Here is a 26,552-nt window from a genome sequence, read left to right on the forward strand (position 1 = left end):
GAGAGAAGAGAGGAGACAGAAGAGAGGAGAGAGAGAGAGAGAGACAGAGAGACAGAGAGACAGAGAGAGAGACAGAGAGAGAGACAGAGAGAGAGAGAGAGGGGATAGGCTCCTGCGGTAAATTTAAAAGATAGTCAAACACGGTCATATATATATATATATTTTATCAACAAAGCCATGGCTATTAAAATATTAATTTCTCTTATACTATAAGTCTTTATCATAACACCTCCCCCAGGCTAATGAACAGCTGCCAATGGTAGCTTTGGAAATTTAGTTCTAAGAATCAAAAACAATTTCGGTTCTAGGATGATAAACCTGTTGATTATTTATACATGATGTGCACTAAGCATGGATCTAATGTGAGAGAAAAGGTATCACTATGATAACTATACAACATTACTAATTGCAGTATAATGGAGTTCAAGATTCTTTTCACATTTTCATTGTTAATGGAATGGCAGGTTTTCTTGTTATTCTTTAAACAGAAAGGACAAGTCACAACTATGCAAAACTCATTATTTCTGCTAAAGTAAGAATGATAATAGACATAGCATGTGCATGTTTTTAGCCATTTTCAAGTCCACAAATACAAATTTACTTTTTGAAACATGTTATCAAGAATTAAAGAAATTGTTAAATGCTGACCTTTCCAAACTTGTGTTTTAGTGAAAGTCCTACATTCTGAAAAGCTGTAATTATATCTGATGTATAATCTTGTATAAAAATTCCCAAATCCACATCTTTGCTGTGAGGAATAATACTGCACTGCCGATACCAGCCTAACAAAAAGAGGGGGAAAAAAAAGAGAGAAGTAAGAGGCCGACACAATATTAATCACTGTTCCATACTAATTTTATATTATTTGGGTTCTATAACACACATTAACTTGGGGCACATTACTGCCATTAAAATTTTTAATTTAATTATTATTCCAAAACAAACAGTATATAACTGCCTACATATGTATTTGATAGAATAACTTGTCTTTTGTATGTTTTTTTTAACTTGGCCTAAATTCCCAGAAAAAATGTTTCATTTAAATTTTAAAATAATTACAAATGTAAAAGTAAATGCTAACATGGAAAAGCTAATTTTAACAAAAACATATCAAAAAGGCTTCTCTGGCTTCCTTCAAGTCTTAGCTAAAATTCTACTTTCCAAAAGAAGCCTTTCTTGATTTCTACTCCACTCCCAATGCTAGGGCCTTTGCTCTATTTTCTTCAATTTATCCTGCATATGTATATATAAATATATTTTGTACACAGTTGTTTGTATATTGTTAGCCTGCAAACTCCTTAAGGGAAGGATTTTTTTTTTAACTGGTTTTTAAAAAAGACCCAGTGTTTAGTACAGTGCCTGGCAAATAGTAGGCACTTAATAAATGCTAGATAGTTTGTAAGTATTATTCTGAAGAGTAAAATAGTTCATTGATGGGTGAAGGAAACTACCCCTGGCTTCTCAAAAGTGACTTGGTAATCTCCCAACTTCATTCAACCAATACCTTTTCTTCACTAAATTGTTTATAGAGTTTAGAGAGAACTCTGACTAAACCAAACACTGGCTGGTATAAAAAGAAAGGCAATACTAGCTTAAATTTTCAATGTTGTCATTGAAAAACATTTGAGCCTTCCCTAAATAAAAGGTTCTGTGCTAGTAGTCTTGTTCTAAGCTAAAAAAAATAAAAATCCCAACAATCATTTATGAGAAATTTTTAAGGGTTTGTAATGTTGATGTATTCCCCCTTAGATCTCTAAGCACTGGGCTCTGAACATTTTATCAAAAATAAAGGCAGGGGGCAGCTGGGTAGCTCAGTGGAGTGAGAGTCAGGCCTAGAGACAGGAGGTCCTAGGTTCAAACCCGGCCTCAGCCACTTCCCAGCTGTGTGACCCTGGGCAAGTCACTTGACCTCCATTGCCCACCCTTACCACTCTTCCACCTATGAGACAATACACCGAAATTAAGAGTTTAAAAAAAAAAATAAAAATAAAGGCAGACAGGGGGCAGCTGGGTAGCTCAGTGGATTGAGAGCCAGGCCTAGAGATGAGAGGTCCTAGGTTCAAATCTGGCCTCAGACACTTCCCAGCTGTGTGACCCTGGGCAAGTCACTTAACCCCCATTGCCTACCCTTACCACTCTTCCACCTATAAGTCAATACACAGAAGTTAAGGGTTTAAAATTTAAAAAAAAAAAGTGAAAAAAAAAAGGCAGACAGCTTTCTTTTTTTTTTTTTTTTTCGGATGTAGGGTTCAGTTCACAAAAGGGATTCATGTTGATAGAGTTGACACATTTTCCAAAAAAGGAGAAATTTCCTCTTTTCTCTAGATGACTCTTTCCTACAATGTCAATAGTAAGACTGACTATATTTCAACAGCCAAGGATGATTTCTTGGACTCACTGAATGTACTTATAAGATTATAATCTCTTTTTGAAATTTAGGCTTGCTTGTGATTATGAGGTTTTCTTACCTGAGATACAATGTATTTGATAAGCTTGTCCCTAAGCATAAAGTGTGCTGATCTATAGTGACTTGGTTTGTAGGCTAACTAAAGACAAGCCACTTAATTAAGTACAAGGAAATATATATTTGGAAAAATGAAAACCAATTTAAACTTCAAATAAATTCTTTGTGTAAAATCAGAAATTTATTAGCATAAAAGTTCTCAAAATCTTAATTTAAAAGCCCTTGCTTCTATCTGAATACTTACATAGCTAAGAAAAGGAGTTGGTAATTCTTAATTTATATATCAAATAGTAGTATATAAAAGCCTTTGGTCATTATTCTATGTCTACCACTGGCCAAATCACAATATCATCTATCATAAAATTGAGTTTGAATAGATGTTAGAGATGATCTAATCTTCACTAGACAAATAAGGGAAAAAAGGCCCAAAGAAGTGAAGTTACTTACCCAAAATCATGCCAATAAGCCATTTGACCATGGGTCCAAATCTTGTACTCTTTCTACTATGCCATATTTGTTCATTTAGCTTCATGATCTGTCTGGGCACCATCCTGAGTTCACGTGAGCTCAAGACCACTCCTCCCCTCCCCACAATGTTCAAAGTTGCTGATTCTACTCAGGTAGCAGAAGTACTTTTTAAGTGAGGGAGGGTTAATGCAGATACCATTCTGAGTAAAAGACTCTCCCATGCTCCATCTTGAACTGGCATATGGTAAATGGTTGCCAGTATATGATATTAGACTTCCTCAAATTAATAAACAAATTGGTTCTTATACGGACATAAAATGCTCTTTTGCCAAGCACCTGGATATGATTTTATATAATGTCAAAAAAGTTATTGAGAAGTATTTTTTAATATGTGATTTTTAAACAATGCTACAAAGTGAAATAAAAATTTAAGATTTATGCAGAACAGAGAAGTCTAAAGTTAAAGGAAAGTTCATACATTTTTCTAAAAATTTTCAATGGATATAGACAATCTTTCTAATACCGCTGTGACATCAAAGGAAAATAAGTAGGGCACATTGCATGCTGACATTAGTTCTTTATGCATTCAAATACAAGTGGCAACTGCTGGGAAGGGATGGAGGAGTGGTGGAACCATTCAGAGGTGAGGAATAATGAAAGGAATGGGAACAATTTCTTGGATAATCAGAGCAAGATTAGTTTTGATGCCATGATTTGCCAATCCCAGAACAGCATAATTATTCAAAAAGAATAATTTATTAGATAACTATGTGACATTCAGATATGGATAGTAATTTAAGGACTATAAGATTTACTTTAAATTTAACTTTAATCTAAAAATGCAGAGAAATTCTGCTTCTAAAATATAAGCAATAGATCCTTCTGCCATTTCTTCCTGCATAGCCTGCTCTCATTCCACAAACTTCCCTAGATCTCCAAAAAATTCCTCAGACTGAGCATGAGAGTAACTATAAGTCAAAGATATGAGTTTTCAAATTCCAGTTCCTTTTCCTTGGACCAGAAATCCCAGGATGTGGAATTTTCATAGATTCATGAGACATTTTGACCTTAAAAGGATCCCTGAAGCTATTTTGCTTACACATTTATTGAATGATTTAATCTCTATCTTGTCTGGTGGTTCACTGATTTTTGGTTATTTTATACATTTAATTCAAATCTATGGTTAAAACAAAATGTTCTCTGATGAAAATTCATTAAAATTAAAATCAAAATCTTCTTGATCAATATTAAGAAAGGTAGGTGCTACTTTTAAAAATCAGATTTTAACTGCTCTTCCTCCTGTGTACTTTTCTTCCCCTACCATGTCCATTTTACTCTGAAATAAGACCCTTCTATAAAACTCAGACAATACTGTGACACTTTAAGGCAGTACTATCCACACTATTTTATCATTACTGTCCCAGAAAGAGTTGATGAGGAGGATCTTTTGTCCATCCCTCTGTCTTCATTATATGTATTCTTCCTTTTATCCTGAAACCTGAGTTGCAAATAATTTATAACTATCATTAAGGAAGCAATAATAAAATGCTAACTAGAAGTCTCTAGTATTACATAGGCCCATGAGAATTTTTTACAAACTACCTATACTTTTCCTATAAACACAACTATGTTCCTCTTCACTGTGGTATGAATTTGAATAATAAGTTTTGGAAAAAACCAAGGGGAAATCTTTATTCCATGATAATGGACAAATTCTCTTTTCTTTGATGCTTAGAAATTGAATACTTCTAATATCCTTGAACTCTATTAAAATTACTCTCACATTTGATATACCAGTAATTTAAACAAGAGGCTTTTGACAGAAAAGAGCCATGTAAACAGCACAAAGATTTTACCAAGACAGGTTCCACTGCTGAGCCAAAATCGGACTCCCAAATCCTTTAATGTAGCAGCTGCCAGCTGTAACAATATTTTTGCATTCTTCCGAAAGAGCATTGCCTCCACTGTGATGTCATCATGGTATTTCTACAGATTAATAAATATTTAACTATTACTTTCATATTTAGTTAAGAAAGAAAATCACCATAAAAAATGCTCTAAATTAATACTGATTAGAGGAATGCAAATCAAAACAATTCTGAGATAACATTTCAGATCTATCAGATTAGCTAACATGATAAAAGTGCAAAATAACAAATGCTGGAGAAGGACTATCACTAATACACTGTTGGTGGAACTGTGAACTGATCCAACCACTTTGGAGAGCAATTTGGAATAAAGACCAAATGTGTATAATCTTAGACCAAACAATACCACTGTCTGTTTCCCAAAGAGATTGGGGAAAAAAGGAAAATAACCTATATGTTCCAAGATATTTATAGCAATTCTCCTTGTGGTGGCAGAGAACTAGAATTTGAGGAGATGTCCTTCAAATGAGTAATGGCTAGACAAAGTGTGGTATATGATTGTGATGGAATACTACTGTTTTTTAATAAACAATAAACAGGCTAATTTTTTTAATTTTGGAAATATCTACATGAAATAATTAAGAGTGAAATGAGTAGAAGCAGGAGAATGTAATAAACAGTTATAGGGCTAAAATTTGAAGAATAACTTGTGAGTGTTCACCTTTTGAGAATGAACTGAAAAACAGAAACACAAAAGACAATCTATATATACATATCTTGTTATCAAGTTATACCTTCTATGGTGTAGGGCGGGGAGGGATCAGCTATCTGGGAATAAATTTTATAAAAAAGAAAGAATATCACCTAATTTCTGTTTTTCTTTATTTTATAATTAAAAAGAAAATGTCATATTTTATTAGTATAATTTCAAAGGACAAATCCATAGAATAGCATATATTTCCCATACTAAAATGCTACTGTCTCCAAAGTACTTCCCCAGGAGTATAATAATAGTCCTGGAAGATACAACCAGAATTAAGGAAACCTCTTCTATCATTCCTTGTGTAGTTTAGCATGGCGATCAATTTAATTGAAATAAACTGGGGTTGAGTGTCAAGAATTCATTTTCTAACTGCGGCTTTGCTGTGAACTAGCTGAACAACTCAAAATAAGTCACAACATTTTTGTACTTCAGTTTCCTCTTACATGCTACAGTGAGCTACTGTAAGAAATCATCAACACAGCAAAGTTACAAATGCTATATAAACTTATAGCATTATCATAATTATCAATATTATATTCCTTAACCCACTGACCCATCCCCAAATCTGACCCAAACTCACTACTAGAAATACCTTTTATTTTAAATAGTTCTTGAACTTCTTGTTCTTAGAGCTGCTGCTCTGTAAATTTCTGATACTTACATTTCAATTAAGGCTTATTTACTCCTTAAAACAAGTAAGGCCATTTTGGGAATACTGTGATCATAAAGGCCAAGCCTAGTAACATCTCTTTAAGATCATTTCACTTTTGGCCAGAGGAATTTGGACCAGAAAGGTAAAAAACATAGAACTCCTACTAAAAATCATCCAGTCTTAGAGTTAACATACCAACTAAACTCAGCATTTCATCTCCTACCACTAGCATTCATTTGTATAAGACATCAATCAATCAACAGTTGCTTATTAATAAGCACCACCATACTAGGTACTGGGGATATAAATACAAAAAATAAAATAATTCCTATTCTCAAGGAGTTTACATCTAAGTTGGGGAGTCAACATGTATATAAAGAAGTATATATTAAATAAAAAATAAATACAAAGTATAAGCTGGTTAAATACTAGACAGGGAGGATACTAGCAATTCGGAAAGTAGGGGTGGGGTGGGGTGGGGAGAAAGCGAGGAAGATTTTGTATAGAAGGTGGTACCTAAAATTCATCTAGAACAGTGATTCCCAAAGTGGGCGCTACCGCCCCCTGATGGGTGCTGCAGTGATCCAGGAGGGCAGTGATGGCCACACTTTTTTTGTATTTCATTCTATTCTGAGTTCAATAAATAGTTTCATAATTTCCAGGGGCACTAAGTAATATTTTTTCTGGAAAGGGGGCGGTAGGCCAAAAAAGTTTGGGAACCACTGATTTAGAAGGAAGAATGGAAGTCTATGAAGTAAGGAGGGAATGCATGCCAGGAATGGGGGCTAGCCAGTGCAAAGGCACAGGAGAAAGGCTGGTTTGGTGCTTTAGCTCTGCCTTTCAAAATACTTTTATTCGTTCAAGGCTCAACTAAGGCTCTACCTCCTCTGTGAATCTTTTTTTTGATCCTCCTCCTCTCACCCCAAGTTATTAATTATGAAGTTATCTTAAACTTACTTATCAATGTACATATAGGTTTCTTTTTTGTCTTTGTATACACATCCCAGTGTCTTGCAGTCTTTAATAAATATCTGTTGAATTGAAAAAGACCTCAGAAGTCATCTCTTCTACCCACTTTCTGAAGTAGGAATACCCTGGGTCAACATGACTGACAGCCAGTTATCCAAACTCTAACTGGCTCTTCAGTGAACTCACTACCCCCTCACTTTCAACAGGGGCACTTTCCCTTAGAGCAGTAGTGGGCAAACTTTTTAAAGAGGGGACCAAAGGAAAGGAAATGCTCATCTGTCAGTCTGTTTCTAAGGCAACTCTTTCGAAGTTTCATTGTATTGTATCTACTCGTTATATTCGTCAAATTAGGAATAATGTCACTCGGCTGTATAGAACATTTCAGGGGGGGCGCATCTGGCCTCATCTGTAGTTTGCCCATCACTGCCTTAGAGTATAAACTCTCAGATACTCCAGTATAAATATACTCCTAGACCTACACTGAAATTAAACAGGTTATAAAGCTAAATGAATACTTTTTTGGACTAGACTGGTGATTTCATTAACATAGGGTACTCCCAGGGAGGAAAGCCCCCCTATCAATGAGAACTGGTAACTGTTCTGCAAATTAGGCTTCATAAACTGTCTGGGGAACTGAGAGGTTGAATGACCTTACTTGGTGTCACACAATCAGAATGTGTCAAAAGTAGGCTCAAATCCAGGATTTTCTGACTCTGATGTAGTTCTTTATACCAGGGCAACTTCTTAACCAAGCTAATTATCAAGTTAAAGAATATGAATAAAACTAATTGGACATGATTTAGGATATAAATATAACTCTAATAAGGATATAAATATAACTTTTTATTACCTCCATATTTGATAAACTACGGATACAATATAATCAGACATACATACATACATGTGATTGACAATGCTGTAGTTATGAACATACTTCTCCCAATAAATATCCAATAAGTTTGCCTATTATTATTGATGGTCTACCAAAATGGCTATGTGAAAAAAAAGGTAAGTGTAAGAAAAGTTACTAATGGCTAATATCTCATCGATTCTCCTATCCCGTTTTATTTTATTTAATTTATGCTGGGTAAGAATTCAGTAATGTTATTTGAATTTGTTTGGTGCCATCAAGTTTTCAAAGTACTATAGGAATTCTTTAATTAAATAACTGGCCTTAGGTAATTACAATCAGGCTTTAAAGGAGCAATGACACAGAAAGAGAATAAGTCAGAATATGGTAAGGATATATGGAACATTACTGTATCTTGCAGCAGAAATACCAATACACTAAACAAGAGAGAAAAGTAAATGTTAAATCACAGGCCTATATTCATGTATTTGGAGAACTATGAATGACATGCTGCAGCATGAGTAAATGCAAAGCTCTACTGATTTTGTCAAGAACAGACTCCTCAGGTAGCATTACTACCCTGTGTATTGATTTTGCTTTAAAAAAAAATAAGGCCTGTATCCACCTATGATACAATAAGATCTTTTCTCATCTATCATTCATTTCCTTTCCTCAGATGCTTCCTGAGTGCTTTCCATTAAAATGTGAATAAAATGAAGATTGCAAATATATTGGAATTCAAACATATGACATTATCTTCATGAATTCTCAATATGATAACACACTTTACATATTTTACTGCCTTGCCATATATATATATATTTGTGAATGTAATGAGCCTAGAAAACTGCATGGTAGGTAATAAAATAGCCCTCTAAATAAATGTTCTACAGATGTCACTTGATCTGGATGAGTGTGTTATTCCCAAAAGGATATCTTTGCCCACCACTGTGAAACTCTATCCTAACAATATGGTTTATGTATTTCTGTTCCCCAAAGGGAAAGGACTTTTAATAGTCCTTTAATGAATTGGGGTTTGAAATAGTATTTTACTAGTTCAAACAGCAGATAGAACCAATGTTCTATATTCAATCTCTCCCCCTGTTTTTGATCTAGAAGTGAAAGCAGTTTAAGTTTCTCCAGTTTCAAAATATATATGCTTTCCTCCTCCACTCCAAAGATGAATGTTTGTCACCAACAAAGGTTTGTATTGAAAAGGTTAAACATTATTATACATTAATTATTCTCAAGTTAATTTTTTAAAATATCCATCCACTTAACATTTACTTCATTTATCTAATGGCACTATAGATGTCCAATTCAATCACCCCTTTGTTTTAAAGCCTTCTATGGTTCCCTACTGACTACCAAATTAAATCAAAACTCCTTAAACCCACAATAGTCAGGGTGGCAGGGAAACTGAACTACAACATAAAGAAGGCAATACTGTGGTGGCCAAGCCACTGAAGGAATGCTTTGGTCTCTGTCCCACTCTCGAGATTACGTAGAGGCAGCTTATTAAATCAGACAGAATCCAGGCTTCTGAGACAAAGTTTCTAACTGGAGCCTTTCTCCAGATATTATAGTGGATAGAGCACCATGCCTGGAGTCAGAAAGACCCAAAACAAATCCAGTCTCAGACACTTACTAGCTGTGTGATTCTGGGTTGTTTGAAGATCAAATGAGATAATAATCATAAAACACTAAGTACAATGTACAATAATAATTACACTGTATGTGTATAATAATTACTGTACATAATAAGCATTATGTAGATGTTAATGATAATTATCATTATTATTTTATTGCTTATTGTACTAGGAGAGAAGCAAGAGAGAGTCGTGTGACCTTTGTGTGAGGCTCTGGATGGTTTTTCCTGTTTTTGTGCCATCTTGTACTGTATGTTCCTGTTGAAAGGCCTAGTAGCAAGCTCTTGAGGTCTTAGGCACTCAAGGTCTATGACAGTTGAATACTTTCAGGCACGGCTGCATCAGAGGATGGAAAGCCCTTAACTGCTTCTTTGCTTCTCTCCTTTCCTCACTGCCTCATAACCCTAAAGGGTCTGAGAGGAGTTCTAAGGTTTAAAAAGAGGTATGTAGCACAACACATGTAGTGACTGTGAAGGCGTTGTTAGTAACCCTGGCTGGGTAGCACTTCTCCACCTCTGCTCCAGGGGCATGAATGTGTCTCCTGGACTTCTTAGATTAGTGAAAGCTGTTTTTAAGATCCAGCCTCAAACTTCTAGAAGGGACCAGTTAGGGCAGCTTTTAGTCTTGAGAATTGGGAGATGGTAGTACCCTGGTTCTGGTACTTTCTCTAACCAAGAAAGGAAGCTCTCTGCTTCCTAACAGTATCTTATAGTCAAGTCCTTCATAATTTCAAGCTACCTTTCTAAAGTAATATTAGGTACACAGCCATTGTCAATCAATTCAGGGCAATTTGGGGCTATGAGGAGATAATGTTAATGAAATTTTTCAAGGATTTAGGTGAGGCTTCAGGATCAGCTGGCAGGGCACTTGTCTCCAAATGGCCTACCACACATAATGAACATCTGACCAGTTACTACCTTGAAAACCAAAAAGAGGGGGAGAGTTCAGGGCCAAGAGAAATAGGAAATGTAGATGATAGACAGAAAAGTCCTGAGCCTTACAGCTAGTCATCAGCTGGTAACAGCAAGGGTCCCACAGTTAGTGGCCATCATCACCTGTGCTTCAAAAGTGTGGCATCATTGATCATCATGTAGTCAAACTGTGCTAGTGGTTCTGGGAGGCTTTGGGAAGTTGAACATTGAGATTAAGCCAGTTAGGGTAAGATGAAGACCTCAGCAATCTGAAGCTATACGGGGCCCTTTAAGCTCCATGTTTTTAATGCAATAGCCCTAACCATCTGGCCCAGAGGCGCTGGCAGCATTATCCCCACCTGGGTGGGAAAGCAGGTACTAGACCTCTCCCAAGGTCAAAAAATTGGGTCAAAGCACCCTCCATGATTCTACCCAAGATGAAAGAATCCAATTCCAATATCATCTTCAGGAAAGGGTCTACGTCAAGATTTGAAGATGATCCTGCTAAAGCATAAAGCTAAATAGTATTTTTCTGGTCATAAGCAACTTAGGAAGAACTTTGTGCAATGGAGTTAAAAAAAGAAAAGAAAAGGAAAGAAAAGAAAAAAGACCACAGTGGCATCTACTTCAGCTTCAGGTAGAAAAACCTGAAAATGTGATTAATTACTGGATAATCTTTTTAATAATCGGGCATTCAAAAATAGGACAGGAAGGAAGAATTGTAGGAAGAAGATACAGAAAGTGCTAGACACAAGTACACTGAGATGTGTGCTACAGATCTTTATTTTCTCCTAACACTTGATCCTGAAAAAAGCATCTAACTAAAAACAGCTATTCTTGCCCTTGTGAGTGTGAGCCAAGTTTTCCTAGATACATTAAAAAACATAAGGTTATATATTGCTTTTCAGAGAGTAGAATAGAAGATCATAAAAGGGAGAATACTGTTAACACAATGAGGCACAGCCACTGAGGTGTGAAAGCAGAAAGACATTATTTCTCTCTCTCTGAGACTATCTAGAAAAACAAAAAACATTAAGAAATAGGGAGAAGATGGGTTGGTGTTTCAAAACTAGAGCGCCTGGCAATGGAACTCATTGTGCTATAAGGAAGGGGACTAAGGAAGTCAGTTGAAATCTTTCTAGCACTTCAAGCTTACACCACATAGTTCCAAATGGTTACATGGATGGCCTTCCCTATGTGTCTGTGTTGTATGTTCCCAAAATGTCTTGTGCTTTGTGTCCCCTCTCTTCTCCCACTAATTTACCATGGTCACTCTCCAATAACTTCTAGGCAAATGGTGCATAATTGAAAGTAAAGGGCTTAAGGAACATAAGAAAGAAGAATAACCATGAGGAAAATGGCTTATATGGCCAAATTAGATACTTCCATATCTCAGGCCAGAGATATAATTTTCTCACAAACTGGGTGAAAAATTTAAAGAAGTCACAGCATATGGCAGAAAGACTCAGACTGTACCTTTACAAGTAGCACAATATGTCCAGCAGCAGCTACAGGATGGAAAGAAGAGTCCAATAACAATACAAAAAAAAAAAGGTTGGGATGCTATTGATGAACTACATTATGAATAATGCACTGAGATCTATGAGAAAGCAGGATTCAAAAAAAAACCCATCTTCAAATGGAGCTGGAATTAGCTGTTGTAAGTAAACTAGTTTAATGAGCAAACCTCTTATATTGACTTTAAATTTTTAAACCTTACCTTCTGTCTTAGCATCAATGCAAATTATTGGGTCCAGAACAGAAAAGCAGTTAAAGACTAGACAACTGGGGTTAAATAATTTGCACAGGGTTACACAGCTAGGAAATGTCTGAGGTCAAATTTGAACCTAAGACTTCTTAACTCCATGCATGACTTCTCTATTCACTGAACCATCTGGTTGCCACATAATATTGCTTTTTCCCCCTCTCTTTCTTACTGTAGCTTGTTACATCAAGGTTATAATAGATGGCCTCTAAGATCCTTTTCAGCTCTAAGTCTATAATTCTGGGATCCTACACTAAATAGGTATGACATTTTCCATGACCAAACTCCCATATCATTTTGTACCATACATTCTATCTTGAATTTTAATTATTACTGTACTTTTTTCACTTTCCTGACTAGATGGTAAATTGCCTAGGGATTAGGATTGCCATACTAACTTTATATTTGCCACAATAATTACTTATATAGTACTTTACATGTAGTAGGTGCATGATAGTTATTGAACTAAACATATTTCCTATGGATAGGATGCTTTTACTAAAACTATTTCAGCAAATACCTTCTGTTATGCCCATCAATTAGTACTTGCCCAAACACCTAGATGCTAAAGATCATGGCCAAAACAGTATTTCAACAAAAATAAAAAATAGGGACATTTATAATGATTGCATGTTTTCTCTGTCATTAGGTGCTACAGTATTAATAAATATGAGTATTGCTAGGGAAAATACATAAACTTGGTTAAAATATTTAGGAGTTAAATGTTTTTCAAAGTAATAAGAAGACTATACCTGCAGAATACTGAATATTTGTGGAACTTTAGGGAGAAGCAAGTGGAAACGACACAGAATTATCAACTAAGAAGCCATGTTGCCAACTGGACAGGACTGGACAGAAAGACTTTCATATACTTACAGCTGCCTCGTTTTAAAATAAAATTTCTGATAGTATGTGGGTAAAGTGTTTATGCTCAGTGACAAATTTTTTCCAAAAATATAATTTTAAAAGTCACCTGAAAATGAAAAGAACAAAAAAAAAAAGTCGAAATTGAACGTTGTATATAATTATAATGACCACAAGCTTGTCATTGAAGATAAGATTCAAGAATGTACATTTATCTCCTTTATTTGCTGATGCAAGGAACTATGGATGTAGAATACTGCATATACTGTAGAACACATATACTCTCAAATATAGTTGATATGTTGGTAATTTTGTGGAACTTTTTTCCCCTTTCTTTTTTACTCATTATTACAAGGGATGGCTCACTGAGGAGGGGAAAGGTTATATATTTTGAAAGGAAAATGATAATAAAAATAAGGTATCAATAAAAATATTTTAATTTAAATGAAGAAAAAAGTCAACAGAATGCCAAGATTATATCTACTTCTTCCACATTCCAAAAAAATTGCTTTTATTTACACTATGATGAAGAAAAGTATACCTTAAGAATTAAGCCTTACCCGTAAATGCATGTAGTATTTGAGAAAAAGGAAAAAAAATCCATATACTCAAAAAACTTTTAAAGCCCCATATAAAATATACTCTTTGTCATATGGGATGGCTCTGTTAGAATGGAGCCTGAGAAGGATACAGAAAAAAAAATTAGGAAATGTAAAAATTAAAGTTATTAATAAAGTTTTATTTTTTAAGTATTTCATTAAAAAGTTTAAAATAAAAGTTTCCATAATTTCAGAAATTAATATTTCTTTTAGATGAACATTCTTTGCTCACTAATAAAGGAACTGTAGCATAGCAATTAAAAAGTGGCTAATGATCCCCAAGTAATTTGGATTTTAAATGTCATTTTACTTGCAATTTTATCTGTTTTTGCTTACTTATGCAAAATTCAAAGATAGCTCCAAAAGAAGAACATGTCAATCCAAATATTTTGCTTCAATTACCATTAAAACCAGCTTTCAAGCTCTAAACTACACTCACTAATAGAGTATGGAAAAAGTCAAGAGTGCTGGGTGATTTAAAAAAAAATCAAATTGGAATTAAAATCTTATAGCAGATAAGCCACAACAGCAGTATTCATTTGAAAATCACTGATAGCTTTACGAACATAGTGTCCCTGCCCTATAGATGGAAAAACTAAAGCAAAAAAAAAAAAAATGTTAAGTGACTTTACTAAAGTCATCTACAAATTGAGTTCCAGAGCCATATGACACTAATCTTCATCCTGGTTTCTGAATGACAAAAAAATCCTGCTTCTAAATATTACTCACCCCTCCCAGTCAGAAGGTCATGTAAGATTAAGGAAGCATATGTGTGCTTAGAAAACCTGGTTTTATGAGAGATTTGTTTATGTGTATAATCCTTCTATTCTGTGTCATTCCATGGAGTTCAATGTAAATGCCCTTCACAGTACTGAAGAATAAAGCTCAAACTCTCTTTTCATGTATTTATCTTTAAAATATAAAAATTACAAAATTAATCCTCAAAATCATCACTCCAGGGAGATTTTCTTCATAAAGTACTATAATACTGCATGGTGTAAGATCCAAAATGGAATCTTCATTCTTTTAAAACTAAGAAAGATTACATTACGTATATACTATTAATGGTCCCTCCTATTTGGAAAGAGGGACCTGAACTAATTGATTTAAGGTTCTTTTTAGCTTATATTCTACAAATTTGCCTCAAACATGTGAGAAATACATAGAAAAGAATAAGTGTTTTGAGATGTTAAATAAAAATAATGAAATTCTCTCCACACATCCCCAAAAAAGGGCCTCAAAAGCATCAAACTATCCATTTGCAAAGAATTACATTCTCAAGTTTAAGCCACACTTTCTCATTAAGACAAAATATCCCAAAGCAACTATTTATGAATCAACAATCTTGCTGACAATTTTATTTTGGTTTTTTTATCAAATTCTATATTTTATTTAATATTAAAATTAGAAACCTATTTTAATTTTAAAAGTTATGCTTCCTGAGCATCACTAACCTGAAAGAAAGCTCGAGCTTCTTTGAACCTACATTCAATAAACCTAGAGTGTGGCACTTCCTCTAGAAAGTAGTTAAGGTCCTTGGGAATCTGTACTTCTAGTCCATCAACAGAAACTGGTAGTAACTCTGGCCTAAAGAGAAAACAAAATTTAAGATAGGATTCTGACCAAGAACACTGCACCCATATCAATTAAATCACAGCCCCTTCTAATGTATAAAAACACTAGCAAAAATGGTAAATTTTAAGAATATTTTCACCACTCAATTTAGTTACAAATTAACAACTTCAACAAGATCTATAAAATTTTACTGCAAATAATATATATTTTGTATGAACAAATTTTTCAATGCTTTTACATGTACTCATAAACATTCTCACAGGCTTCAGTAGGAGGGAAGCAGATTGCTAACAAACATGAAGCAATCAATTTACTTTGAGAAAAAGCTGTTTAGAGTGTATTTAGCTATGGAAACTTAGAATTAAAGACATGAGGAAGAGAGGTAGCCTGAGCACTTCCTGGACTGACCATCAGGGTAATGAATTCTATTTCTACCTCTGAGGGATTCACATGGAATCATCAAAATAAAAGTAAGATGGAGGAACACATTTTTCTGCCCTTACAGAGAGCTTCTATCTGAAGGTTTACAAAATCCCTCTTTCCTTCATAACCAAGCTATAAAACTGAAGTTTTGCTTATTTAGCACAAACTAAGTGCTCAACACAGTACCTACACTTACCAGATGCTTGATGAATGCATGTCAATTAACTGAAGACAATCAGAAACCACTATACACCTGATTGTAAACTTCTGGAGGGCAGGGATCTCATTTGACTCCTAGCATCTAAGACAATATCTAGGATTTAGCAGGCATTTAATAAATGCTTACTGACTCTTAACTATTGATTAGTGACTAAATGAAAAGATTTAGAGAAAAAATTAGAGACTATCTGGTCCAATATCTTTATTTTACAAATAAAAGCCCAGAGAGGTTAAGTGACTTAGCCCATGGTTATTCAAGGGGTACTAGAGATAGGATTTGAACACAGGCCCTTTAATTACAAATTCAATGCTTTCCATCTTCAAGTGTCTATGCCTTCTGCAAAGTGTTGTTGTTCAGTCATTTTCAGTCATATCTACTCTTTGTGACTCCATTTAAGGTTTTCTTGGCAAAGATATTGGAGTGGTTTACCATTTCTTTCTCCAACTTATTTTACAGATAAGGAGCAAATAGAATTAAGTGACTTGCCCAGGGTCACACAGTCATTAAGTGTCTAAGACTAGATGTGTATTTAGGAAGATGAGTCTTCCTGATTCCAAGCCCACCACTCTATCCATTGTCCTACCCAGCTATCCTTTTTGCAAAGTAGGCACTTAATATTTATTGAATAAATGAATTAGCTTTAGTATAAAGACTTTTCAAAGCTATGTTCTCTTGGAACTAGATGTTTCCTTTCTTTGATTGTATCCTTATGGACTATCTCTGAGAAGTAAGGAGTTGAGGCAGGGGCTAGCACAAGGGATGGGATGTTCAGAATAATGGTTATTACTTGTTCATCTAAAATAATCCATGATGATCTTATAATTTTGGAAAACGTGGAAAATTATTATTACATGCAATTGAGAAAATAAAATGTTTTAAAAAATGAAATAATCCATGATTATTTTAGTCAAACTTCCAAAATATTTCCACAAAATAAGTCATTTTAATACCTAGCTAAGGTTAGAAAAAAATTACATCTACAAGCAACAAAAATGCAAAAAAAAAAAAATGTATTGGTTTAGGCAATGTCTCTTTCTGAATTAAATATTCAACTTGGAATCTAATTTAAAAGGTTAACATAGGCAAATCATCCTTTTTCTTTATAGGAACAACTTTTCTCTTTGAAGCTTGTCATGCCTCTGAGTTTGATACTGGAATATTGCCAAAAGTAAGAAATTCTATTGTCAGAATTTTGTCAAATGTGAAAAATAAGGTAGAAGAGGAATGTTTGTTTTCAGTTTCATATCTAGATCCCTCAGTATTTGAAGCAGATTTTAGCATCACTGAATATGTAAAAGGGAAAAGATTTATCAACACAAGAGAAGGGATTTAACTTTTGATGCTAAACCCAAAGTATGGCTATTATATCTTCTTTTTTAAATTCTGTTTTATATCTTCAAAGACTATGGATTCTTATCACAGAGTGCTAGGGACTTTGAATGCCACTGTGACTACAGTGGTCACTATTACTCCCTGTTGTTTCTAAGGTATTTACTAAGGATTTCTGACCACCCTGGGGCTTTCTCTGTTCTTGCTCCCTCCAGATACTGAGCACTACTGGCTATACAAATTTTAGGCCCATTATCTGGTCACCATAGGATACTGTTTGACTAAACTAGTGCTGGCTTTCCTGACAGCTCCCCTTCCTATCACTTGTAAACTTCTATCTGACTGTGTGTAGTTCAGTGGTACAAGTCACTACAATTTCTCATTGGATTTCTTTGATCATTATTTGGTGTGGTACAGTTCTTGGGGTTTTGTTGGATTATATAATTCAGCATATAACATAGAGGAATTGCTGTTTTCCTTCTATTTAAGCAGCCAACTTAGCTAAAAGTTGTTAAAAGTCATACCATTAACTATAGCATTTTATACAAAATTTTTAAATCCTATAAGAATTATTTCTCAAAGGAAATTACTGTCCATACCTAAATGATGACTGCATCCCTCCCCCCTTAGATTTTCAAATTTGGATATTAATAAAGCAAAAAGGGTACATTTTCTGCTCCACAATTTTTTATGAAGCTGACACTAAGCCTTTAACTCTTTAGCCACAATTCCCACTGTACAGGTTAAAGCAGAAAGCTACTAAGTTATATTTATACTATATAAAATAGAATAATTTCAAGATACTAGTAAATTAAAAGGTCCCATCTAGACTGCCCCCTTAAAGTATGGAAGATACAAAAGCTTTTAGAGCTAGAAGAATACCAAGACAATTTTGTCCAACCCCTCATTTTATATTTATATTGGGAATAGTGAAGCCCAGAGATATGAAATGACCTGCTCAAGTCACATAGGTAGTTGGTTGCAGAAGAACAACCAGAACCTGGCGTCTAGTCCAAGTATTCTTTCTATTTCAAAGATTGCCTCCTAGCCTAAGATAGGAAGAGTCACATAAGAGTCAAATAATTAAAGGAAAGCATCTGATTAACCAAGAAAGACTGACTGGATGATTAAGAGAACTGGGTAGTATCAATTCCAATTGAAGGAAGGCAAAGTATGGTGAGGAGAAAACAATATATAATTCAAACTCTCCCAGAGTCACTGAATCTTATGCTCTACTCACTTTACAATAATTGCTAGTAAGCAACCCTCGCCCCCTCCCCCAGGCCAAAAACAGAAAACTAAGTTTCACTTCCTGCTCCTGCTCTTGAAGAAGTACTATATTAGCAAGAAGATGGCCAAATTGAACAAAACTGAACAAGAAGAAGGGGAACCAATGAGCATGGATAATTCACAAACTAGACAACTCAAATGTGGAAATTATAAAACTCAACATAACTAAAATTAAGGGGAAGACAAATATTTCCTTTCCTCCTCAAAAAAAGAGCTGAAATTCCTTTTCTCTCTACTCACCTACTATTCTTCAAAGGAAAAGAAAATGAAGCTTTCACTAGCTATTTTGCTAGTCATGCTTTTGTTCCAATTCTTAGAGATCCATGTATGCACAAAAATGCTTCTATCAGTAAATATTTAAATGTCATAAAGAAATTAGGTTGTTAATTCCCTATACATAATGAATGATGATTATGTGTCCTTAGTCTAGTGTTATTAGCATTTAATTTGATAATCGATTTTTAAATGTTTTTGAATTTTGGAACTGGCTTATATGAAATGTCATGTGATAGGGCAAGCAAACATTTCACATTTCTTCATGTTAACTCACCTGTCAAAAGCTCCTGGATAATGTCCATACTGTAACTTCCGAAAAGGCACAAACTTTCTGTCTGAGTATCCTTTAAGTCGTAACTGTCCATGCCAGAGGTAGTTGCCACTTCTTTCATAGAAGATCACCAGGTGGATGGCATGAGTTGCTAGCTTGAGGATATAGTGCAAAGGAATTTCAGTCCCAGAGAGGTAATCTATTCCATCTAGACGAGGATCTTTGCTCTGAATCTTTAGGCACTGAAATCCCATTCTCTCAGCTATTTGAAACCAATTCTCCTAAAACCAAAGATATTTCCTTTAAAACTTCAGTTAAAGCCAAAAATGAACATAAACATTTGACTAACATATTAAAAGATCATGGGATCAAAAGAATAACTATAAGGAATCTTAGTGATCACAGAAGACCAAATCTTCACTTTATGGATAATAAAACTCAAACCAAGAGAAGTGTCTTGCCCACAATTACATTGTACAAGTGGTTTCAAAGGATCTCTCATTGCTTCATACCAAGAGGTTCCTCCTCCCTTAAGACCCTTGCCCCTGAAAAAAGGAGATGGAATACTGATGGCAACAAAGAGGAAGGGTGGGAAGTTTTCCCTGGGACACAGCTGGCATCTTTCAAACACTAGGCTCACTTATATTTCAAAATGTTTGTGAGAAGCATAAAGGTAGAGGAATATCTGGAAGCTATGGTCTAGATTCACTGCCTTCCTTTCTTCATCTCCAACTCATGACCTAATTCTGTCCCTACTGACTAAAACTACCCTCTTCATGGTCACCAATGATCTCACTATTGTTAATCTCAATGATCTTTCCTCAATTTTTGTCCTTTTTGACCTACACACTATTTGACACCACTAATTACTCCTATATAATTTCTCCTTCTCTGGGTTTTCTTAAGATTACCAAATCTGAGAATTAGAAGGGACCTCAATGGCTATCCAAATCTACCCATCTTCAAAAGGGGTCCCCATTATAACATAACTGAGAAATAGTTGTCTAGCCTCTGCTGTAAAACCTCCAATGAGACCCCAATACCTTTTGAGGTAGCTCATAATACTTATAGACAACTCTATTTATAAGAAAGTTCTCCTGACATCAAGCTTGAGTGCTTCTTTAAAACTTTTACTCATCATTCCTATTAGTCAGACCAATCAATCCTTCTCAATATCCTTTTCATGTGCTGCTTTCAATTTGTGGGTGTACTCCTGGGGCTATGTTCTTGGCCTTCACTTTTTCTCTCTTTGGTTCTTAGTACTCTCATCAGCTTCCATGGAACATCTCCACATGAATGACTTTCAAAACTACTTGGACAGGGGGCAGCTGGGTAGCTCAGTGGATTGAGAATCAGGCCAAGAGACGGGAGGTCCTAGGTTCAAATCCGGCCTCAGACACTTCCCAGCTGTGTGACCCTGGGCAAGTCACTTGACCCCCATTGCCCACCCTTACCACTCTTCCACCTAGGAGCCAATACACAGAAGTTAAGGGTTAAAAAAAAAAGATAATTAAAAAAAAAAAAACAACTACATGGACATCACCTAAACTTCCCAGGGCATCTCAAACTCACTGACCAAAAAATCAAACTCTTTTCCCCTTAAACCCACCTCTCCTCCTATAGTCTTGTTTATGTCAAAGCTATATCATTGTTCTAGTCAAGCATGAAACCAAGGAGTCATCATTGGCTCTTTACTCTCACTTAATCCCCATATAATAATCAGCTGCCAAATCAGATCTATCCTTCTTTACTGACATTTTTCACTTCAATCTCTTTTTCTCAACTCATACCATAACCTAAGTTATAGCCCCCACCACCTCTCACTTTTGCACTAGTACAACCTCCTAATTAATCAGTCAGCAAGCATTTTATTAAGTACCTACTACATGCCAGACACTGTAATTAATAAAAGCTGAAATTACAAAGAAAGGCAAGAAATAGTCCCTTCTTTTAAAGAGCTCACAGTTCAATGAGGAAGAAAAAAACTGGATATATAAACAAGGTAAATTGGAGATAACCTCAGAGGGAAGATAGTAAGAATAAGGAGGACTGGGAAAGACTTCTTACAGAAGGTAGAACTTTAGTTGAGACTTGAGAGAAGCCAGGAGGCAGAGATGATGGAGAGAGATCCAAGCATGGGGGGTCACCAGTAAAAATGCCTGCAGTCAGAAGAAAGAATACCATGTACTAGAAATAACAAGGAGGTCAGTATCATTGGATTGCAGAGTACATGGGTAGGGAGGAATGGGGAGGAGGGTGTAAGAGGTCGCTACAGACTTTCTCCTCTCCAATCCATCCTCCACACAATGTGATATTCCTAAAACTCAGATCTGAACATGTCACTCCAAAGAGCTTGAGTGGCTATGATCTTTAAAATTTTTTACAATCTGGCTCCAAACTGTCTTTTCAGGTCAATTACATATGATTCCCCTTATGTATGGTCCTGCCAAACTGACCTACTTATTATTCCTTAGACTTTTCCTATGCCTGAAATGTTCTTCCTGTTCCCCTTTTCCTCCTCGACCCCCTTGGTTGTTTTAATATACAACTTAAGTGTCACCTTCTTTAAGAGGCTTTTCAAAGTTTTCCCAGTTGATACTATCCCTTCCTAAATCACTCTTTTCCATATACCCTGCATTTACAATAACACTGTGTATTCTCCCACCAAACTGTATACTCTGAATGTAGGTACTATCTTGCTTTGCAATGGCATCCCCAATTCCTAGCAAAATGATTGGCATATTTTGTTGCTGTTTAGACATTTCAGTCACGTTCAAATCTTCATGAACCCACTTGGGGTTTTCTTGGCAAAGACACTGGAGAGGTTTGCCATTTCCTTCTCCAGCTCATTTTACAGATGGAGACTCAGGCAAACAGGATTAAGTTCAGAGTCACATAGTAGGTGTCTGAGACCAGATTTGAACTCAGGAAGATGGATCTACTGGACTCTAGGCCCAGTGCTCTATCCACTGCACCACCTAGCTTTCCTAGATTGGCACATAGTAGCTACTTGAAAAATACTTGCAGATTGGTTGACTGTTCATCTAATCTGTTCTTTAGAATTTACCAGCAAGTATAAATAAAATAATTTTGAATAAACTGTTCACCATTAATATTTAAAGTGAAAGATGCTGATCTAAATTTAGCTACTAATAACTTTACAAACATTTCCATAGCACTTCAAAGAAGCAACCCTTTCACAAGCACCCTTATATTACAATTTGTTACTATAACAGAATATTAGTATAAAAGAATTTATTACATGAATCTTAATGTGTTATAGGCAATTTATCTTTCCCAATATTATTACATATAATGGAAAATATTTTTAAGAGTGCTGCATAGAGGCCAAAGAGTGGGCACTGGAATAATGATAAATGAGCTTTAAGACCCACCTCACAAACTACAGCCTTCCGGCCAGATGCAGCCCCCAGAAATGTTCTATCCTGCATGACATTATTCCTAATCTGAGGAATACAATGAGCAGGATACAATACAATGAAACTTTGAAGAGTTGCCTTAGAAACAGACTGAGAGATGAGCATTTTCTTTCCTTTGACGCCCTCTTTAATAAATTTGCTCATCATTGCTCTAGTACTGTAAGCTAAAGAACTGTTACCAGTCTTCATCAGTAGAAGCAGTTTCCTCAAGAATTTTCCTACTTGGCCAACTCAGGGATTTATTTTACTTAATTATACATGTTTGTAACAAATTTTGTTTTTCTTGCTTTATCAATTGGAGGGGTAGGATGGGTAATATGGACCTGAAAATAAAACATAATTTAATTAAATACATAAATAGATATACAAGAACAGAATTGGCCTATAAAAGCAGAGGTTTCTATGGTGTTCTAAAGCTTACCTCACAACAGTCTTGAGAATTTAGCGCTTCACTGTTATTCTTATGCCATTCGAAGTTAACAGATGAGAAGCTGGAGCTCAGAGATGTTAAGTAACTTTCTCTAAGCCAATGTAGGTCTTCTCTTCTTTTCACTATACCACTGGGCTTCTCTGACCACCATTTCTATAAAATCAGCATTAATTCTATGTCCCAGGAGAATGTAAACTCTTTGAGAGCAAAAACTGTTTCATTTTTGTCTTTTATCTCTAGTGGCAAGCACAGTGCCTTAAAAAGTATAGGTACTTAATAATTGCTTCTTAAAGTTGAATTATCCTATACCTATCGATAACATACCTAAATGTTTTAGTTTCACTCGTATCCCATGTACTGCTTTCCTCCCCAAACCTCTTGGTGCTATTAAATACCCTGACTTGTAATATAGGCAAAATACTAATGATAATTTTTTTATTTATTTGAAATCAACTCCATTTCAATGGAAACTGCCAGCTATGAAATTTTTCCTTCTCCTTGATACAGTATCTTAAATGAGGTCAAATAGAAAACTCTCTCCCTTATCCAGTTATCCCCTTTTCTAATCCCTCTGAATTCTAGTGTCCTCTTTCTGCTGACAGTTTTCTAATGTGTAGATCAGTGGTTCCCAAACTTTTTGGCCTACCACCCCCTTTCCAGAAAAAATATTACTTAGCCCCCTGGAAATTAATTTTTTTAAAATTTTAATAGCAATTAATAGGAAAGATAAATGCACCTATGGCCATCACCACTCCCCCTGGATTGCTGCAGCACCCACCAGGGGGCGGTAGCGCCCAATCTGGGAATCACTGGTATAAATAGAAACTACTCTCTAAGTTTGTCCTACCCCACATCCCATTTTTGTGTGTGTACGTTATGGGACATAAGGGTACAGAGGATAAAGGCGTGGGGCACAACTTGCTCATTCTCTCTTTCTCTCTCTCAGTTGGAGCTTGAGGGCTTTTGTGGGCTTAAGTGGCTTGGCAGGATTCAGATTTCAACTTCCAGTATTTTTTAGATAGGTAATATTTTCTGTCCCCTTCCTAAATTTCCCTTTTTTCCTATATCTCCATTTTTATTAAAATTACATAGTTTAAGCTACTAACAGACTCCTGACTTGAGGGTTAATTTTTGGTGGCGACCACAATCTTTGTTTAATTAATATTACATTTAATAATTTTACTTTCATTTATTACACTATATAATTAATCTTCATATAGCTTTATAGGCCAGAGCTGTTTACATGCTTTCTCACCCATTAGACTATGAGCTCCTTGAGAAAAGGGACTATCTTTTACTTTTCTTTGTATCATCAGTGACAACACAGCCAGTGTTTACTGACTGACTTATAAACCTCTCCTCAAACTTTGTCACAGAATGAAATAAATGTAAAGAATAACAGAAAAAGGCACATTTAAAGTATAGATTTAGTTTTCTTATCTTCTCAAAAGTCTTCTTGCCCTGGGTTTTTTATACATATAGATCTTAGAGAATTAATAAATTAAATTCTTCTGTCAAATTTAGGAAGTGCCAAACTTACTCCATGCCTCACATCTTATATTCAAAGCAAATCATTTTCTGTCATATAAATGTGATTATCTTTTTATTAAATTACATTTAACCCATTTAAAATAGAAAAAGTTCCTCTTCTCTTTAAAGTTTTAAAGTTCTCTTTAAGTTTTGCCAACTGAATAATCTGCCTCTTATACTAACAACACAATATTCTTATCTACTTACTAGTTTTTCCAATCCACAAGTTATCCACTCCCAACCACTTTAGTTGTATTAGTATGCCCATAGCAAGGCCTTCTAAATCCTGATTTTATTTTGATCAACTGAGAACCCACCAGGGCCATATCAACCTGGTAGCCTATCTCCTAAAGCATTTTAATGTGTCCTATGGATGCTGTGCTATATTTTCAACAGAAGCTGCTATATTCAACTAATGTTCTTTCTATCATCTCACCTAAGTAAAACAAAGGTTCTTCAAGTACACTATATCCTTATAACTCTCTCCAATGGCCAGAAATGTAAGCTTACTTATTATTTGTTCTCTAGAGCTATTTTCAGATTACTCCTTTACCTTAATGATAATGCCTTCCCTTCTTTGATGATTTCCAGTTTATCCTGTATATATCTTATTTGTATATAATTGTTTTCATATTGTCTTCCCCATTAGACTGTGAACTCTTTAAGTTTTCTTTGTATTCTCAGTCCTAAACACAGTGTCTGACACATAGTTTAGTATATAATATTGTTTGCATGACATGTCCTGCTTTTATTTTTAAAAAAATGTATACTCTCTAAAAGTAAAACACCTTACCTCATTTTTCAGTAGATGGTCCAGTAGTGCAAATGCAGTGAAGTCTCTTTTAGCACAGAAGTACTTGCATTCTGAGACACTGCCATAAGTAGAGTTTTTAACCTGTTCAAAATCTCTACTAATTGCTTCCAAAACTGAAAGGTCAATGAGAAACACTGGCATATCCTGGTTTGATGCTAGCTTAAGAAATTTCTTAACTGCACGCTGTTTAAGGATACAAAACAACAACAAAAAAGGAGTTTTAATTTTACATTTTCACTTCCTTTTGATTATAAGACACTTAGATACAGAAGTTAATCTCTCATTAAAAGAAAAATTTTCCCAAGAAAAAGGCGAAGACAAACCAGATCTTCCAACTAAAAATGAGTCACTTAAGACAAAAGTCTTCTCAAAAGTGACAATTTCATTATATGTACCTTTTATCAAAAGATTTTAAACTCCATAATAAGCAAATGGTTTTCGCTATTGTCTATGCTTTCTGTGCAAAAGACTGTGATTAAGACATTGTCTCTGGCTAGACCAGTCCACATTCACTTTGCCTTTTTAAGCATTTTCTAACTACTCTTTTACAAGAACAACAGAGCCCTCTACTGGAAAAAAATGACAGCATTAGATGGTATATGTCCTATCTAGCAGTCTGAACACCTAATAGTAGCTAAAATGAAGATAATAAATTAAGGATTAATTAGTTACATGGCATATTTCAATGAATTGAACATTTATTTATATTTTAGGAATGTTTAGGAATTAATGTCTATTAAACAGTCTGAGGTTCTACAGGAAAATAAGAATCACAGAATTTTAGATTTGGAAAAAAAGGTTACAATCCCTCCTGGATAAAGAAATGCAAATTCAAACAACTGGGAGGTATCATCTCACACCTAGCAGACTAGCCAAAGTAGCAGCAAAGGAAAGTGATAAATGTTGGAGGGGATTTGGCAAAATTGGAACACTGATTCACTGCTGGTAGAGTTGTGAAATGGTCCAACCATTCTGGAGGGCAATTTGGAACTTTCCACGAAGGGCTTTAAAAGAATGTCTGCCCTCTGATCCAGCCATACCACTTCTGGGTTGTACCCCAAAGAGATAATAAGGAAAAAAGACTTGTACAAAAATATTTATAGCCATGCTCTTTGTGGTGGCAAAAAAATTG

General features: G+C 35.1%; 1 protein-coding gene across 1 annotated transcript in view; it reads right to left on the reverse strand.

Annotated features, from left to right (window-relative positions):
- Positions 1-26,552, reverse strand: part of FKTN (fukutin) — a 57,662-nt gene that overhangs the window by 13,970 nt on the left and 17,140 nt on the right. The window contains exons 3-7 of the mRNA XM_044657020.1: positions 25,400-25,603; positions 19,210-19,487; positions 15,277-15,409; positions 4,789-4,918; positions 649-782 (exon numbers count right to left, since the gene is read on the reverse strand). Of these exons, the coding sequence (XP_044512955.1) occupies positions 649-782; positions 4,789-4,918; positions 15,277-15,409; positions 19,210-19,487; positions 25,400-25,603 (879 nt within the window). The remainder of the gene's footprint in view (positions 1-648; positions 783-4,788; positions 4,919-15,276; positions 15,410-19,209; positions 19,488-25,399; positions 25,604-26,552) is intronic.

This window comes from Gracilinanus agilis, chromosome 1, assembly GCF_016433145.1.
Source record: "Gracilinanus agilis isolate LMUSP501 chromosome 1, AgileGrace, whole genome shotgun sequence".
Taxonomy (NCBI): domain Eukaryota; kingdom Metazoa; phylum Chordata; class Mammalia; order Didelphimorphia; family Didelphidae; genus Gracilinanus; species Gracilinanus agilis.